At 49.3% G+C, this 18,200-nt stretch overlaps 1 protein-coding gene across 2 annotated transcripts in view; it reads right to left on the reverse strand.

Moving 5' to 3' along the window:
- Positions 1-238: 238 nt before the first annotated feature.
- Positions 239-18,200, reverse strand: part of LOC144152505 (RING finger protein 17-like) — an 80,675-nt gene continuing 62,713 nt past the window's right edge. The window contains exons 31-34 of one of the 2 annotated variants that reach the window (XM_077683790.1): positions 14,448-14,700; positions 12,695-12,827; positions 6,898-7,057; positions 239-628 (exon numbers count right to left, since the gene is read on the reverse strand). In XM_077683790.1, the coding sequence (XP_077539916.1) occupies positions 512-628; positions 6,898-7,057; positions 12,695-12,827; positions 14,448-14,700 (663 nt within the window). In that variant the 3' untranslated portion in view covers positions 239-511. Of the gene's footprint in view, positions 629-6,897; positions 7,058-12,694; positions 12,881-14,447; positions 14,701-18,200 lie in introns of those variants that run through there. The other variant, XR_013319180.1, reaches the window with a different exon arrangement.

The following is an 18,200-nucleotide window of genomic DNA, read 5'->3' on the forward strand; positions in this document are numbered from 1 at the left end:
CAATGGTATAGCAGGCAACGCCTGGGAGCTGAGAGACTACAATTGCGGAACCAATCAGGTTAAATGGGTAGTATCAATCATTGATTTCGCTATTGTTGCACAGACCAAAGAATAAGCAGAATGCAAGAGCAAAAATTACTGAAGCACTGAAATCAATGTCAGCAGTAAGCTCCCATCTCAGCTTCAGCAGCAACAGGTCGCAAAAGCAAAAGTTGCATAAAAAAACAGCCCGACAGCAAAATATGCAACCTTTTATTCACTCAAAACACGAACACAGGAAGAGAACGCATGAAATGTATTTCAGGAATGCTGTCCTTGCCTAGAAACAAAAAAAAATGTGATGGAGCACTGACCAGTCTGAATGGGCCGAAGTACCCTGCCTTCGGGGCCCCCACACACAAACAGAGAACGTTTGATTAGGCTAATGGTGATCACATCAAGTCAGCGCCTTGCAACAGCTGTTTCCCTCAGTGCCTGCTGAAGAAACGGGCAGCGAACAAAGTGCTTGGCATCAGGGATCCACGCCTCCCCGGTCAATGGTGATGAATCCTTCCTCCACTAGCGGCGCATAGACGAGCTCCAGCGACGAGGTCATCAGGTCAATTTCGACAGGCGACGAGCCCTCGATCTGCAGCAAGGGAAAAAGGAGAAACAACCTCATGAGCATAGGGTTTCATACCAATATACACTTGAGGGAAATCTGGCACTGCAGTCGCATGCTGTTGTGGGGGCCACCATAGCAGCGAGCTACGTTCCTTGCCTACTTGGACTTGGGTGCCGCGAAATTCGTGTCCCTCCTTGGCTGTTGTTTCGCCGCTCGCCTTTTTGGGGGCGAGCCAAGGCATACCAGCAGAGTGAAAGTGTTTTCGCCTCCATTGCTGCACACAGGTCGTCTGGCCTCGTGTTTCCGGGAGAGCGGAAGGAGGGGCTGCCACGGCCCATGGAAGCCTCACCCACTCGATTCTGGGAAGACGTGTGGCCCGAAGGACTGTGCGCTCGGTGCAGCACGGTCACCTCCTCCTTGGGCTTGTAACAGCCACTCCCGGTTTTCTTTGCCTTCAATGTACTCTATGCCGGTCTGTAGTCAGCTGTGACCCCAATGGGGTTTCAACCGAGATGTGTTGCACGCAGCAAACGTGCTATGACCCGCGAGTATATTTCCTGTCTAATACCAGTGTCACCCGTATACGAAAAATGCCATTAAGTGTTTATTTGAGGCCTTAAAATACCAAATGACATTTGGGTAGGCCGTGTTACACGCGAAAACGCAAAGGCATTCAATGTGTTAGGCAGGATGGTGGTAATGGCCAGAAAGAGAAATTTACTCATATTTCAGAAGTTGTTTAACGTAGAGAATGTCTGCAATGGTTCATCTTTAAAATTAATCCTGTACAAAACGCTCGTCCGTTCCAAATTAGGAAACGCATGCGCCACATGGGATCCTCACCAAACCACGCTCACCCTCGCTCTTGAATCGGTCCAAAACTGTGCCGCTCGTAACATATCATCCTATTCACACCTTAGGAGTGTCTCATCCATGAAAAATACGCTTAATCTGACCAGCCTTTCTCACCGTCGCAAATGCTCTCGTTTGTTCCACAAAATTTATCGTCACAACCCAACCTTAAAGGATCCACAGACACGTCCCCCATTACGTTTCAGTTCGAATTGACCGTTTCAGCAAAATTGGTGTACCATATTGTCGTACTGATATATATAACGAATCATTTGTCCCAAAAACCAGCGTAGAATGGAACCACCTCCCTCCCACCATCGCTGCCATCGTTGATGCCACTCTCTTTAAAGGAGCCATGAAGAGAAAATACAACTTCGTTTAATTTGAAAGAACCAGGATACAGTATCTCACTCAGCTCCATTGCAGCCCCAAAAGATGTTTTTTTAACGAAAAAAAAAGCAAGAAGTATTTAATAACTTTCAAATTTTGCGCCACAGTGACGTGTTATGAGCGAGATTGACGTCATACGGGCCAACAATAAAACATAATTTTCAGTCCGTTAACTGCACGTTAGCATTCAAGTGATGCGGTAAAATGGAACTAGAGACCCCATTACAGACGTCCAGTCATGTGTCGTTGCGACAGGTCAGTTAGGGGGGCGCCAATTGCACAAACAAGGTTCCGTGACGTCATAGAAAAGTTGCGGGAAATTGGCTAGGGGGTCGCCACGGCTTCACACGTTTTCATTAATATCTTCGTTATTTTTTCGAAGATTGCGATGATATTGGTATCATTGTTATCGGGACTAAGCAGTCTTTCTAATAAACCCAACTTGTATTTTCTCTTCATGGCTCCTTTAAAGCAGCCATTCATAATACTCCTTGTTGAATCGCACTTTTGTGACTTGTTCTTGATTTCTGTTTGTGTGCTGTTTTTGTAAAACAACAGCACCTTGTGAGAACTGCAGAAGTCCGCCATCTTCCCTATCTCTCTCAGCTCGGCGTTTAGGCGAGAGGGGGAGGTCCCTCTCTCCCCGTGGCCCGCGCATTTTCCCCGCTGCGGGAAAATGACGGCGGGAGAATGACGGCTGCCGAACCCCTCACGCGACAGGTTTTGCCCGCAAGTTCCAGGCAGCCTGGTCTGGGGCCGACGACAAAGGATGCCAGCCATTTGGATGCCAGCCATCATCGGGAGCAGCCGCAAGTACGTCTCGCTCCTTTTTGGCCTTACTTTGTCCGCCCTCGCGCCTGTTTCTCCCGTCTTGGCTAAGGTGGTCTTGGCGGGGGAGAGCGACGCACCCGACATCCCTTATTGCAGCGGTTCCTTGCTGTTCGCTGCCGCTATGCCAAGTTGGCGATCCGTGGCGGTGTTCAGCAGAGCTAGCCTTGCGGCCGAATCTCGAGGATTGAGCTAGGCCGCCGTAAGAACCCTGGTCCCCACAACCTTATGTATGCATCTTATCACTCCTTTCTGTTATGCCCTATGGGCCTTGAAAGTATTTTCAATAAATAAATGGTTAAAAATGTTTTTTTGTGAAAGAAAACATTATGAGAAATAGTGTTTTCCAAAGTATGGTGCGAGCCGTTTCTAAAAGTGGCTTCAGCAGCTGCCATCGCCTGCCAGTGGTAGCCAAATCCGAAAAATTCAAAACGACGAATAACACGGCTTTATGCCTTTTTCTGTTGTTTTAACGAACTTCATCTTCTTCAGAACTTTGCCACGAAGAGGGCACAAAAAAATCGTCTTTTTTTGAAGTTCAGCTTTGTTTCCGTGTCAACACTCTGGTGCTGAAAGTTAATTGGTTTCATTAGGTGCTCATCACGTTCGAGAGTAGACAGATTTAAGGTGTTTGTGAAGGCAAATGAGTTGAGCAGAACTCCTTAAACCAAAAATGACATTAGAGCGAATGGCATTAGATTTTTGCGAGTAGCAGCAAATGAATGGCATTAAAACCTAAGAAATTAAGCATTTAATGTCATTTTTTGTGTACGTGTGGCATGGGTATGAGCTGTGAGAGTAAATGTGTTTCTTCATGTAACGGGCATCCCGTGTCACGACTCATTCCTCGCGCCAATGGCTGACTGGGCGTGGCCCCAGCGCCGGTTATCGAGTCCGGATCACATCTTCACATCCGCACGCAGAGAGGCAGCTGTTTGTCCCCCCTCCCATGGCTGCTGGCATAGTTCCTCATTAAGCTTCCCCCCATTCCATCGGCCACTAAACCAACCTCGAACTCGTGACACTTGGCTAGCCACACGGCTTCTTTTTGCTCTTGAAGCCAAAACCAACGAGTGCAACATTCTTTTCTTGTTCACTCAGCATGAACCTCATAAATAATCCTTGACAAATGAATCTTTTTGGAACTCCATTTTTATGATATTTTCACAGACTTAAATAATCTGTTACAATAAAAATGTTGCTTTTTATAAGGCTGCAGGCAACTTTCCAGCCTGTTCATGAGCCATGCCAAGGGAAAGTCGAACGTGCCTCCCCGGTACATGATGGAACGCTCGCCGACGCTCGGCTTGCCTAGACGGTGGCGCCTCCCTCTTCCCTCTAGTACATGTTGGTATGGAAGTCTGTGCTCACGAGGGCACTTACTGCGTTGGGTCGACATAACTACTAGAGCACTGCACGGGCCGGAATTTCTAGGCCCGGCCCGACCCGGCCCGGTAGAGACACGGCCCGGGCCCGGGCCCAGCCCGGGCCCGACAAGTTTTTAAAACGGGAGCCCGAGCCCGGCCCGAGCCCGACAAATTTTTAAAATGTGAGCCCGAGCCCGGCCCGAGCCCGACAAAAATTTCAAATATCAGCCCGAGCCCGACCCGAGTCCGGTAGAATTTAAATGAAATAAGTCCGTGCCCGCCAGACTTTCTAAGTATCAGCCCGAGTCCAAAAGGCTATAAACATGAGCCCGAAAACGTTTGCTGTTTTTAACCTAAAAGCGTAAGCAAAAGCGACTGCATAAAGCAATGAATGGGAAATACTGTGATCACAATAATATAATTAGGATTTTGTTAGTGTTGACTCAACAGACTAAGTTTACGTACATTTACTGCTGGAATATTTGACAGCATTTTGCTTTTACTATCTGTTGCTAAAGGAACTCGGATATTGCGCCACGGGTTCAATTCGGGTCCATACACGAACGCGCCTGAAATTTGAGCAGATGCATCGTGTCCGCTTTCATGACTTCATTTCTGTCTTTCCCTTCAGTGATGAAGGCAGCATTATTTTGTCTGCGTTTGTTTTCTTCTCTGCCTTGAATCATGGTTTTAAAACTTTTTATCGGAAACATTGGCTCTGCTTCAAAAATTGGTCCCCGAAACTATGCACGGTTGTGACTACCGCCCATACGAAAAAATGTGGGCGTCCGGCGTTCCTACTTTTGGCAAAAGAATGGGGATGTGCGGACCTTGAAGGCAGCAGCTGATGGCAACAAATCTTGTCTGCCTTGCCTCGGCATTTTTGGGTGACAGCTTGCTTTCCGAAGTGCAGGAACCGCTTCAGTAAGGTTTGGTTTCGTCCTCCACGGACCCATAGCATCCCGACGACGCTGCGGCCGCGCATGTGCGCTGTGACTGACCCATTTATTTTGTTCGATGACGACTTCGGGCCAGCCCACCACCACCGGGGGGGTTCCGGCAACCGTTCGAGACAAAGCGACGACGCGGGCCACACGACCCTTCGTGGAACTTCTGTGAGGCGGACCCCGGCGGAATCTTTACGACTCCCAGCCTCAGGGGATGTGTTTGTGCTGTTTTGTGACTGACTACTTCTCCCCGCGTCTCCTCTCTCGTGCCTATTCCACTAACCCCCATCCTGTACACAGCAGTGTATTCGACATGTGCACTCAAAATAAAGAGCTGTACTCCCATTCTTCAGTCTCCCGCTTCTTGTGGAGGCCCAGGCGCTTGGAATGCAGGGCCACTCGTCGTGGCCGAGGAGCCGCTTGCTACCACGGAGGTGGTAACAGTAGACAGTGCGAAGTCTATGTCGCCTTTGTTCTGTTTGTTTTACTTCAAAAAGCAGAAATAAAAGACAGTCATGTTGTATTGTGTGTCCGGTGCGCCCTTGTCTGGCCTGCTCTACCCGCCGCGGTGGCTCAGTGGCTAAGGCGTTGCGCTGCTGAGCACGAGGTCGCGGGTTCGATTCCCGGCCGCGGCAGCCGCTTTTCTGATGGAGGCGAAAAGCAAAAATGCCCGTGTGTACGAGATTTCGGCGCACGATAAAGATTCCCAGGTGGTCAAAATTAATCCTGAGCCCTCCACTACGGCGCGCCTCATCGCCTGCGTTGCGTCGGCGCGTTAAACCCTACAATCAATCAATCTGGCCTGCTCTCTCCCACTATGCTGATAAGGCCCAGACTGTTTGTTTTATAATTGATGTGAAGGCTTTCTGAGCGGAATCGTCTATTTATCATGTTTTTTAACGGCGCCATAGTGACATTGCACTTCGCTTTTTTTTCTTTTCACTTAACCTCAAATATCAATGGGAAAACGTCTTGCTATCAACAATTTAGAATTTGCTCGGGCCGGCTCAGGCCGGCAAGGCTCGAAACATTTTTCGTTCAAGCCCGAGCCCGGCCCGGGCCCGAGAAAATGTGTGCTACCCGGCCCGCGGGCCGGGCCCGGCTCGGATTTTCGGGCCAGCCTGGGCCCGTGCAGTGCACTAATAACTACACCAACACCGGCATTAAACGGCAGGAAGTGCACGACTAAGCTGCAGGACAACGAGTAGCACAAGCCAAACAGCGGCTCCGAAGGTTGGAGTGCTTAGGCTGACAGTGCAGAAACTCCACCATCCTGCTCCCGCTCAAGGAGTCACGCCCAGATGCCCCCTGAAGGCATAAACTTCGCTTTGGGCAGAAAAGCAGCAGCCCCACCCACAGAGCTAGACTGGCGTCTTCTACAGGAGTGGCGCTTTCTTGTGTACCAAGTGCCTGCTCAATACCATGGGCAAAGTAATTAGTAGAAATTTCGTTCTCCATTACTTGACTAAGCGCAATGTTATCGTGCAGCACTGCTTTTTTTTATGAAGACTGAGAGGTTGTGCTACAAGATCAATTGTGCAGGCAATAATGCGGGCTATTTGTTTGTTTTTCCCTGTGGGTACAACACTGGGGCACAGCCTGCTTGCAGGCACAAGGACTTACCTCGTTAAATGGAAGGGAGGGAGATGGTTTCCAATAAGGAAAAGATAGGGAAGTTAATGGCGCTTATATCTCGCAGTGTTCACAAATCATTTCCCTCCAAGCAGGGCTTTTAACGGGGCCATGCAGACAAAACACAAGTTTGGTTCATTCGAAGATTTCCTCATTAGAATCATACTGACACCACTTTTAACGCACACTTCACTCACTATAAAACACAAACTATTTCAAATAAAACCCACTTGAGCTTGCGTAGCACAAGTTGTGCGACTTCAGTTGCCACACTGACCTTGATCTCAGCCAGGAAGTCGGTGTTGTCCTTCTCAAAGAGGATCTGCGACAGCCTCAATGTGGCCTCCGATGGGTCCTTCTTGACCAGGACCCCGTAGAAGTGGCACTTGTGGGCTTGCACTGGGACAGCCCGCAGCTTTTCGGGCAGCACACGCAAACTGCAAAAACAAGGGTGGGGGCACCTTCTTGTACAACTGATGAAATTGGTGCTTTGGAGACAACAACCCCCCGCTTAATTCCAGTGCCAGCCGGTTCACCACATTCGTCGCATATGTTATTCGCATACACGGAACAGCGCACGCCTGGACAGGGGACTGGCCAAACCCTAATGGACCACTAACAATATAAATAGCATCCAGCAATTGGCAATTTCCTTCAATAATAATTTCAGCTGGTATTAAAATTTCCACCCCCCCCCTTCCCCCCTTCTCTGATGTCGTCCATTTTTTTTTTCATAAACGCATACAGAACTCAGAATAAAACTCGGCCATTGGTGATGAGCCCAGTGCAGTATGCATTAGGGCCACACAACCTTGCAACTACTATGGTCTCCATTACGACAAACATGCTACAAGAGGTGGCAGCAGGCTTGACTCTCCCGGAGCAGTTCAGGGAACAGGCATAATGCTGTTTTGAAGCAGCCCTGGAGCACCAAAGGCGAGTTTTGGAGCAATGCAAGACTGTTTGGGAGCAGACTTCTAGAGTGAAACATTTTTTATTTTGTTTCTTGTAAATACAAACAAAAATTCAAATGGCCAATTAACGTTTGTGTTATTACACCACCATCATGGACACAAGAAACCTGAGATGATAAGAGAGGCAAAATTGTCCCCTTTGCACAGAAGCTTAAAAGTTTACCTTTAATCTACATGTAAAAAAATACTAATAAAAATTGAAGGAAAATGAAACTACGAGGAAACCAGGGATAATTTGAACTAAACCAGACTACACGTCAGAAAAATTAAAAATAACACCTCATGTTCACAAAACACGAGAGAAAATATCCCAGAGTATAATCGGTTTATAACCAAGTAATGCACGACTGTACCTACGCAAAGAATACCGCGCAACTACGTCGTGTCGTATTTATCCAAATAATGAAGGTACCAGTGTTTATCAACATTTTGAGAGCTAATAGATTAACAGAAGCTCCTTTCTCACTTGTGCTAAGGCGGTAGCTTTTATCCCATTCTGTTCCACGTGGCAGAGTGGCATCTAAACTTTGGAACGGGAAGGGCACTTGCGATTAGACAATGGTGAGGGTCCGCTTGAACGGTAAAACAATTGGATATTTTGCTTTGGCAATAAGTGGGGAGATTGGAATGGCTGCTGGTGACAACACATTGATGACAGCACAGCATGGAGAAGCTGCATTCAGGGGCAAAGTCTACGCATTGCACGCACCCCAAAGTTTGCTCCCAGGTCCTACGAAACCACACCGACACTTGGATACCAAGAAATTGTGGCGAGTGAATGACAGTGTTAGTCCTTTAGGGAGTCCGCCGAAGTGCGCCACGTCGTGAATGACAGCTCCATGAATGAGTCTATCCTGCTCCCTGGGCAAAGCGCCGGGCATTGGACATCATCTCGATATTGCCTCACGTTTTGTGGCCCCGCCTGGGAGCAGTTTTGGCGCAAAACTGCCTTTTGAAGCAGGATGGCGCAGGAAAAGTGGATTGGCGCAGCATGGCGCAAATGAAACAGCACTGCCGCCTTTGGCCATGCAACTACAGTGGAACCCTGCTAATATGTCCCCCGGTCTTACGACGACCCGCTTCTTACGACAGATCACCGCGGTACCGGCGAACTTCCCACGGAAACAATGCATTAAAAACCCTGATTATACAACGCTGCAGTACCTGTGGTCCGCTTCATACGAAAGACCCTGGCGGGGATAAACCTGGGTTTTTCCCATTTACTACAACACTTCACCGCCTCATCCCGACTTCTTTACTCTTAACCCCCCATTGACGCTGCGTGATGTGCAAACATCCGCAGGCGGGCCAGACCAATTGCTGAACAGACGGGCGGGTGTTAAAGGGACACTGAAGTGATATGTAAACATTGCGGGATTACTAGCGCAATAGTAGTCCGGAGTCCCCAGGCCATGTTTTGACCACTCTGGCGCGTTTACGCGATTTTATTTAGTAGAAAAATTAATTCGAAAATGCTGTCCTCCTCTCTTTACGCTCGCCCATTTTCTGTGGCGTTTTCGTGTGACGTCGGGAGGAGCCGAGCTCGCAATTGGCTGCGCTACTGCACGGCTCCCCGGCCTTCAGACAGAGTCAGTCGGCCCAGCGTTTCGTCCGCCAGCCGCCGACGGGTCGTCGCAATTCGTTCGCTCAGTTGAAACCAAGCCAGGACACGTTTGTGAATGGAAGAATGTGCCTTTCTTTACTTTGTTTGTTTGTACACTGTATCTAGCTCCAAGTCAAGGTCGCTTCACACAAGCGCTGCACAGCACACAGGCAACGCTTCACTGACTGGTACGCCAGTATGAAAATATAAGGCCTCTTGAAGGCGGGATAAGAGTCAGCGAAGTCAATATAGGTACTAAGGAAATAAAATCAACTGATATTTTACCGTACAGTGTAAAACTAGGGTGTGGGAAGCACTTTTTTGCGCTGGGCGAACAAGGACAGCGGCCAGCAGCACGACTACGCATCTGCGAACGCTTTTCCGTCTAAGAAATGCAATTGCTAGACGTGAGATATTGTGGAAACTTGGGGGATCCTTACTGCACGAGCGCAAAACAACAAATAGCCACCTAAGCTGCTTGGAATGCTAAAACTAAATAAAAGTGTAAAGTGGTTACACATTATATATCTTATATTTCCAAGGTCGGCAGAGCTCCCCTGTGGCCGAGTCGTTTGGAGCGCTAGGTTTGTCATTCCAAGTATTTTGCAAGTCACAAGTTCGAATCCCCGCGGGTACGTGGTTTTTTTTTTTTTAAGTTAACTTTTTCGTTTTCCGCCGATGTTTTGTATACTGAGTTCACCTTTTTTTGGGCCACAACGTTTATTGCTCCATGAACTAGTTGACAGAACGCGTGCAGGCTGGCACTGGCGCGCTAGCGAGTTCTCGTTGGCGTGCTGTTGCCATAAGCACCGACTGCTTGCGGGCAGTGGGCACAGGCCAGAATCAACAGACCCTTGGCCTGGTGCGAACACGCTTTTTACGATACAGGCATGAGTGAGGCAAGCTCCAAATATGGGGGAAAAGCGCATGGCATTTGAGTGTCTGCGGGGACGCGGAGGGCGTTAATGCGCTGCGTAGGCCTTGGCTAGTGAATGCTACGATTCCAAGCCATCCTGAGAGGCTTATCTTATGCATTTTACAGCCGACAACATTGCAGAAGCGTGGTATGATGATTACTGAGATATTGAGAATGCCCATCCAACAACACCATCGGTTGTGTTTTACAGAACCGAAACCGAACCGAAACTTGTTTGATTGCTAACTTTGGGTATCGTCCAATCACGGTGCCCCCTCCTCCCAACGTCACAGCCTTAGTTGGTGCGGCCGCCGCAAACCACGCATGGTAGTTTTTATTCTTTCGCGCTTTGTAAAATAATTAGCGATTTGTCAACCGGATAAACGATGAAAAGTGGGCTAATTTGAGCCAGTCTACGCAGTGCAAGCAAAAACGAGAGCTTGACAAATTCACTTCAGTGTCCCTTTAAAGGAGCCACGAAGAGAAAATGCAACTTCGTGTAATTTGAAAGAACTAGGATTCAGTATCTCACTCAGCTCCATTACAGCCCCAAAAGATGTTTTTTTAACGAAAAAAAAAAAAAAAAGCAAGAAGTATTTAAAAACTTTCAAATTTTGCGCCAGAATGACGTCATACGAGCCAACAATAAAACATAATTTTCAGCGCGTTAACTGCACGTTAGCACTCAAGTGATGCGGTAAAATGGAACTAGAGGCCCCATTACACACGTCCAGTCATGTGTCGTCGCGACAGGTCAGTTAGGTGGCCGCCAATCGCACAAACAAGGTTCCGTGACGTCATAGAAAAGTTGAGGGAAATTGGCTAGGGGGTCGCGATTGCTTCACACGTTTTCTTTAATATCTCCGTTATTTGTTAGAAGATTTCGATGATATTAGTATCACTGTTATCGGGACTAAGCAGACTTTCTAATAAACCCAACTTGTATTTTGTCTTCATAGCTCCTTTAACCTTTGACTGCCCCAGGTGGCGGCAGAACACCAACGCACCAACCGTGAGAAGTCAAAGTCCAGGTGGCTGGCGGAACGCGAATTTGAAGCTTTCGTCGAGTGGACAAACGCGAAAACACATACGATGCAACCCCACGGCGATGGCCGAACACCCGCTCTCCTCACCCGCTAAATCGACGTTTCTCCCTTTCACGGCGTTCTCTCTCCCCTCTCTCTGCTCTTTGCTCATCAGTGTCTTTCAAAGCTGCATCATCGATCCGCTCCTTTCTTAGCCGCCTTTTCTCTATCACTGCCTTTTACTCTCGTCCGTTTTGCTTGGCCTTGGCAGTTTCACGCTCTCGCCATTACCCTTCTCAATTTTCTCAACCACATCGACCTTGCCGCGCGCGTGCGAGGCACAGGGCTGGCGGGCTAGCACAGATGCTATGGAGGGGAGGGTGGCCCAAAATAGCCGCTTTATTTTTAGAAACTTCAGATTTCAGTAAGGGGTTTGCAAATTGAGCGAGAATGTACTGGATATACACTCAAACCTCGTTATAACGAGGTTGAAAGGGACTCGTTAGTACTTCGTTATACCCATTATTTCGTTATATCAATTATAACAGTTTACCGCAGTGTATGCCCAGTTAGGTGCACAACGATAAGCATGCAAAGAAGGAAACCGCATTGCGGCCTTTTGTACCGTTCCGTGACCACGCATGCGACGGAAATCAAGCAGAACAGAAATATTTTGCTTTCTCAGTGCACACACTTCTTATTTTATTGTCCCCTAGACATAGCTGGTAAAAAGCATGCGATGCTCCTTCGTTTCAGACATCGCAAGTAAAAGACTTCCTTTTCAGCAGTGGCCACCGCGCTGATGCCGCTTTTGCCGTTGCTATGGGCACCGAAGAAATGACATAGGAAGTCAACCATATCGAGTTCCTAGACGACGTTGGCACGTTGAATGTGTGTGCATGGGAGACCATGGCGTCTTCATCATCACTTGCGCAGCTTTGTCCGGTGACATCAGCGACAATAGCATCATCGCTTGGCAGTGAGGTCGGCGTGGAAATTTTAAAACAGCCACGGTGAACGAGTGCCGAACTCCACAAAATACTTCACGCACAGTGGTCGGGGCTTTTTTTTTGCTGGAGGGATATTAATATTAGTTCATTATATCCATTTACAGGTCAATTTTACTTTGTTACAACGAGGTTTCAAATGCATGGTTCTCTATGAAGACTTCAAGGGGAATTTCATTGACTTCGTTAGATTCATTATTTCGTTATGTCCTGTCCCGTTACGTTATAACGAGCTTTGAATGAAGTCGTTTAAATAAGTTCCTAGCCCACCTGTCACACGAGACTGTCTACTAGGCCTGCATTTACCCTACCCTGGTCATACGACACCCCAGTCATAACGACGCTTTTGCGCGGACCCTTGAAAGTCGTCTTACTTTGTCATACAGGATCCACCCACACATTACTGCATGTAGCACGCACGCACAATTGCACACACTGCAGGCACAAAACTTTGGTGGGAAGGTGGGCAGCTCAGCAATGCCATCACTTGCGCAAGAAAAAAAGGAGAAGAGAAAAGGAAAGCCACGAAGAAGCCAGGTGAAGCCGTACCTGGACTTGGCCAGGTTCTCGCTGTTGCCGTAGTCCACGTAGAAGACGGTCACCTTCTTCTTGCTCTTGTGCTCAGTTATCAGGCCCCGGTACCAGAGCTGGTCGTAGCTGTACTTGCCAATGCACGGGGTGCCTGCAGCCAGGGGGAACGGCACCACTGGTCACCCCGCCTCAGAAGGCCCACTTCTGCACGCACACGCATTGTACATCGCAGAGTGAGAGAAACAGCAGGCTGCTCAGCGAGCCACAGAATTTCTTCTACCGCTCAGCTGCGTTGTAATCTTTCCATGGCTGGATTGAATCTGCACCAATACAGGTACACAAGCAGACGAAAAACTTCTGGCAGTGAAGCGGTATTGCTCCATGCAAATGAATAAAAAAAATGGAAGGGGGGGGGGGGGGGGGGGGGGAATGAACTACTGAGTGATGTGATTGGGTTGAATCATTTTGGAGCAACTTTCGAAACAGCCAGAACGAGCATTAAGATATGAGAAATATTGCTAGAAGGGGAGCAAAACAACCGAGAGGAGCCCCAAAAGCAGCATCCTGGGCACACAGAAATTTTTAAGCAAGTAAAATGCCTTGGGTGCAGATGAGTTTCTGTCACACAAGTGTCTTTTAGGAGTGACTATGAAATGACTCAAGACAAGCACCGAAAGGGTTCGTACGAGTGCGTACATGCATTCACTGCATGAGCCAACAGATCATGAAAGAATTTGAACTTTTATTTAAAAAATGACTATCGGGGTAGCATTCCAATTGGTAGGCTACAGAACAATTCATAAAACCATAATGAACAGAACACAGTGACATGCGACAGAATGTACTTTCGAAGCGCTCGAGACTGCCAGCTGGCTCAGACAGAGATGTTTAGGCTTACTACCCCGGCAAATATTGCATGGGCGCTTTCACTAGCGGCGCGGATGATGGTATATAGTACCGTTTTCGCCCCGATTATAAGCTCCTTTAACGCACAAGCAACTTCGTGTGTGCCTTGAGCAGCATTTTGGAGAGCTGTTAGATGCAGTCGCTCGAGATCCCTACACCACTTCGCAGCCGATGCCGCCACCATGTTGCCGCCACCGGCCGTGCCGCGTGCAGCATGCGGGTGTTCGCGGCAGCATCAGTGCGCGCGTTTTTGCGAGCAGAAAACACTCCAAGATTTCCTGAGCCCGCCACATCGAGAAAGCCCGGCAAAACGAAGCTTCGGCGCACGATTGGCGCAGATTGCTTGAAATCAGAGTCCCTGCAGCAGGATTTACCTCTCGGCGCAGTTAGGCGCAATTGGTGCAGCTATCACATCACTGACTGCCCCACTTGCCTTCTACATGGAACAGAAGTGCAATGCGCGGGTAAACAGCAGATTCTGCCACCTTGTGCTGGCCGTCACGTGAAAACAAGGGCAACGCACAGGGAGAAACAACACAGTGAAGCAATGGTGCCAACGTATGCTGCATGCAGGAAAGGAAGAAGGAACGTCCAGAAGCCGCTCCCCCTGGCTGCATGCAGGAGCAGTGCGAGCAGTGCAGGAGCAGTTTGCAAGCTGATCCCGCCGCCGCATGGGAAATCCCAATGCAAGGCCAGCTTTCCACTGCCTTAAAAGTCAGACCTACCTTGCGTGAACTCTGCTTCTGCTCCCTGCGACCACACTTTTTTCAATGCATGCTCTCAGAGCAACTTCACGGCGTTCAGAAAGTGTTCGATACAAACGGGTTCAACGCAGTTGGGTCGACCCCTGGCGGTGGCCACTCACCTACAGCGGCGTCCTGCAGGGGCGGGCACTGGTTGGCCACCTCTTGCAGCTCCTCGGTCATGGCGAAGAACTCGTCCAGGCGCCTGTTGGCAGCCTCCTCCTCCTGGGTGGAAGGCTCGGCATACTTGCAACGCTGCACAAAGGCCACGTCGGCTGTCTCCAGGTTGGTCACCAGCACGGGAAACACGCCCCGCTCGGGCAGGGGCACCTCCCGGTATGGGTCCGGGACCACGCCCGCTTGCTCCCGGGGCTCCTGGCGGCGAGGGCAGTGCAGTATGGTTTTTTTTATCGCCACACACAGTGCAATGTCCGCACGGATGCACTGTCGGGAGCAAAAGTCTGGATTCCACGTAGGTAGCCACCACGAGGAATAGCTGTGCCAGCACTCTTACAAAGGCCAACAGCACTAAAATCTTCGACTTCTCCAAAACCCTAATCCCACAAAACGTGCCTAAAAGGGCTGCAACATACAAAATATGACCGCTGAAATGTGCTCATGAATGGCGCAAACGAACAGCAAAAATCAGTGATTTTGAAAGTGAAATTGAGAAAAGCACACCCATTACAGCCCGGTCAAAGTGATGGTGCAGCCAGTGTGCGAGTGGCTGTCTGGCCAGAGAAAACCTGTGTGCAAGCTTTTCGCACACGCGGGAGCCATAGAAGAATCCCACCCAGCAGTTCTCTTGGCTGGCTGGCAGACCAAACACCTGGCTGGCCGGAGTGTCCCTCCCATTTCATGGCTGTTGGTGCAATCTGCTGGCAGTTGCAGCATTGTGTGCTACGAAGCTATTTTACACAGTTTTACCTTAGGGGGCTACCAGTCATGTGCCAGTTGGTCTCATGGCCCATACTGTACATTCAAAGTAAATTTGGCCGAGGTGAAATTTCAGCGCACTTGGCCTTTAAAAAAGAGCCTGCTGCAGAGACACTGGCTGTGACACTATGTTCTGGCACAAGTCGATGTGCTCTTGGTAAACATAAAAATCAAATGGTGCCGCTTTGGCTCTCATATGACACGCATTTTTGAAGCCATTCCAGTGAGCGGAAGAATTTGTGGTCACTGCAGCACAAGTTGCTATCTGCGGGCGCATTAACGTTCGGCCATCTTTTCATTTTTTTGCTTTTTCTGGCACGAACTCACCGAGGCGCATAAAGCCAGCCAAATGGAGCAACTCAAGCTTACCCCGACCAGCCGCGCTACCTTGTACTGCCTCGGTTACGAGCCAGGCGTGGGAGCTCAAAACCAAAAACGACGCATCCCCCATGCCTTGAGGGAATACATCATGGTTGAAAACGTCCCACGCAATATGCACCCGGTTCACCACAAGGGGCGAAGGGAAGCCAGGATCAAGGCCTTGCGAAAAGCCTACAGCAAGGACAGCTCAACAAGATACGTTGACGCTGCGAGGTACCCGGCACGAACCAAGTGGGCGTACCGTTTTATACGATTGTAAGTCGACTCGAATGTAGGTCGACCCCCAAAAATTGCATCTTTCAAAAAAAAAAAAAAAAAAAAAAAAAAAGAGGAGGCGAGTGCTGCCTAGAAAATTGTATCACAAAGAGAACATAAGCACCCCGAATAACCATGCGCTGTGGGTTGAGCGGGAAGAACACATTTGCTGCGAGATGACAGCCATCGAAGCAACCGGCAGCGGCCACTGCCGCGCGATACCAAAACAAACAACATGGCAGCTGACGGAAGCAGCAGTGCGCACGATTTACTTCTGAGCGACTAACCTCCCACCACTGCGTTCGGAAGTGTACTGAACAACGTGATACGATTTGGGCTACGTTAGCGCGGCGCATTGAATCAAGGGATTCACTAATACTCATTTTGTTTGTTAGAGACGAATAAAACGCTTCTTGACGCGTTTTTGCACGCGATTCGTGCGCATAGGCGTTGCGCGGGCGACATTTTCACGTCCGCGTCGATGATTCCGCATGCGGCAGCTTCTACTGATTTTAAGTTCTACCACGGGGCAGCGGGAAGAGCCTGACGACTTGCCCCAATGCCGGCTGGAGCGGCCGGAGATGTTTAGGCTTATCACGGTGGCGGATATTTGATTGGCGCTTTCCCTCGCGGCGCGGATAATGCTTTATATTGTCGTTTTCGACCACATTATCAGATCCCTTACTGCACAAACGTCTTCATTTGTGCCTTCAGTGATATCTTACGGAGCGGTTAGAAGTGGTCGCTGGAGCTACGCGCACCTCTTCGCGGCTGGTGACGCCGCCATGTTGCCACCGCCGTCGTAGCTCACAGCATGCGCGTGGTATTTGCGGCAGCATCAGCGTGGCGCATTTTCGCGAGCAGAAAACGCCTCATGCGGGGAACGAGGGTGCAAAGCTGTCCCCACCTCGTAACACCCCTGATTTCTCGTTTCTCTTGCCGTTACTAGCGGTAGACAGTTCGATTTCGATTCTAAGTCGACCCCCCGACATTGGATTGTCAAATTTGAAAGAAAGGGTCGACCTACAATCGTGTAAATACGGTACGCGGTTAGTGTGACAAGCAGTAAAGGAGCTGAGTTGTGCTCAGCAACGGTCAACACAAATGACACCGACTCTGCGGAAGAGACAGCTGTCGTGCTTGCCACCACCACAGTACCAGATACCCAAGGCCGGGTGACCGTCATCACCGACTCGCAAGCGGCCTGCCGTAATTTTCAAAAGGGCCGTATCTCAGCGATGGCACTTGATGTACTACATAAGGCTTCAAAAGCACGGAAAACTCCACTGGACATTTATGTCATTTGGACACCAGGTCACGAGTCCTTAGAAGGTAATGAAGCGGCAGATACCGCAGCCCGAGGCCACTCACACCGGGCTTCAACCCTCATAGGCACTCACCACTCTGCCGACAACCACCCGTCCATCCCCAAGCGCAGCAGAGACATATTAGAGCACTACAGGCTATCAAGAAGACGATACCCGCCACCCCACCCGAAGCTAACCAAAGAAGAAGCCACACAATTCCGGAGACTGCAGACAAATTCATTTCCGCACGCCACACAGCTGTCCAAAATACACCCCACACTCTTCAGCTATGACTGCAGCTTCTGCTCTGGGACGCCCAACACCCGTAACACATGGTGTGGGGATGTAAAGGCGTCACCGAACTACCTGAAGTCATCGCACCGACACAGGAGCAGTGGGAGGTCCTGCTGAGTAGCGATGTCCTGGAAAACCAGCGTGGACTGGTGACCAGGGCCATTCGAGCTGCAGCTGGCCATGGCATCCCGGACTAGGGACGCCACCCACCATGGATGACCGACAACCATCCCGTGCTCCTTTCTTCCCGTTCAATGGGAGCAATAAACGTTTTCTCCTCCTCCTCCTTATTATTGCTGCCCTTCACAAATAGTAGCAATCTGTGACTCAAGCACCGCTGAACCCAGCGATAGGGCCAAGGAGGCACAAAAAACACGTGGAACTGCCCATTTCCACCAGAAACAGAATTGTACTTTCATTCTCCCCTTACGACAAGCTTGAAGTTCTCACCATCAAATCGTCCTCACTCTCTCACCTTGCACGCTTTCTTACATGCGCCCATGGCACACGGCTGTTGGTGTGCGTGTGGACGAAATATGCAATTTGTTTTGTTGTTTTAAAAATTAGGGATGTACATTAGGCATTCACAAATCACGCAAGGATGCAAGTTACACGGTGATTATGGCAGTTAAGGGGGGACACTGGTCTTAAAACGATTTCTTTTAATTTTCAAGCAACCTTAGTGAAACTTGTCAGTCTTGC

The sequence above is a fragment of the Haemaphysalis longicornis genome, unplaced genomic scaffold (assembly GCF_048455015.1).
Source record: "Haemaphysalis longicornis isolate Haplotype H1 unplaced genomic scaffold, Haemaphysalis longicornis Haplotype H1 scaffold_9, whole genome shotgun sequence".
NCBI lineage: Eukaryota > Metazoa > Arthropoda > Arachnida > Ixodida > Ixodidae > Haemaphysalis > Haemaphysalis longicornis.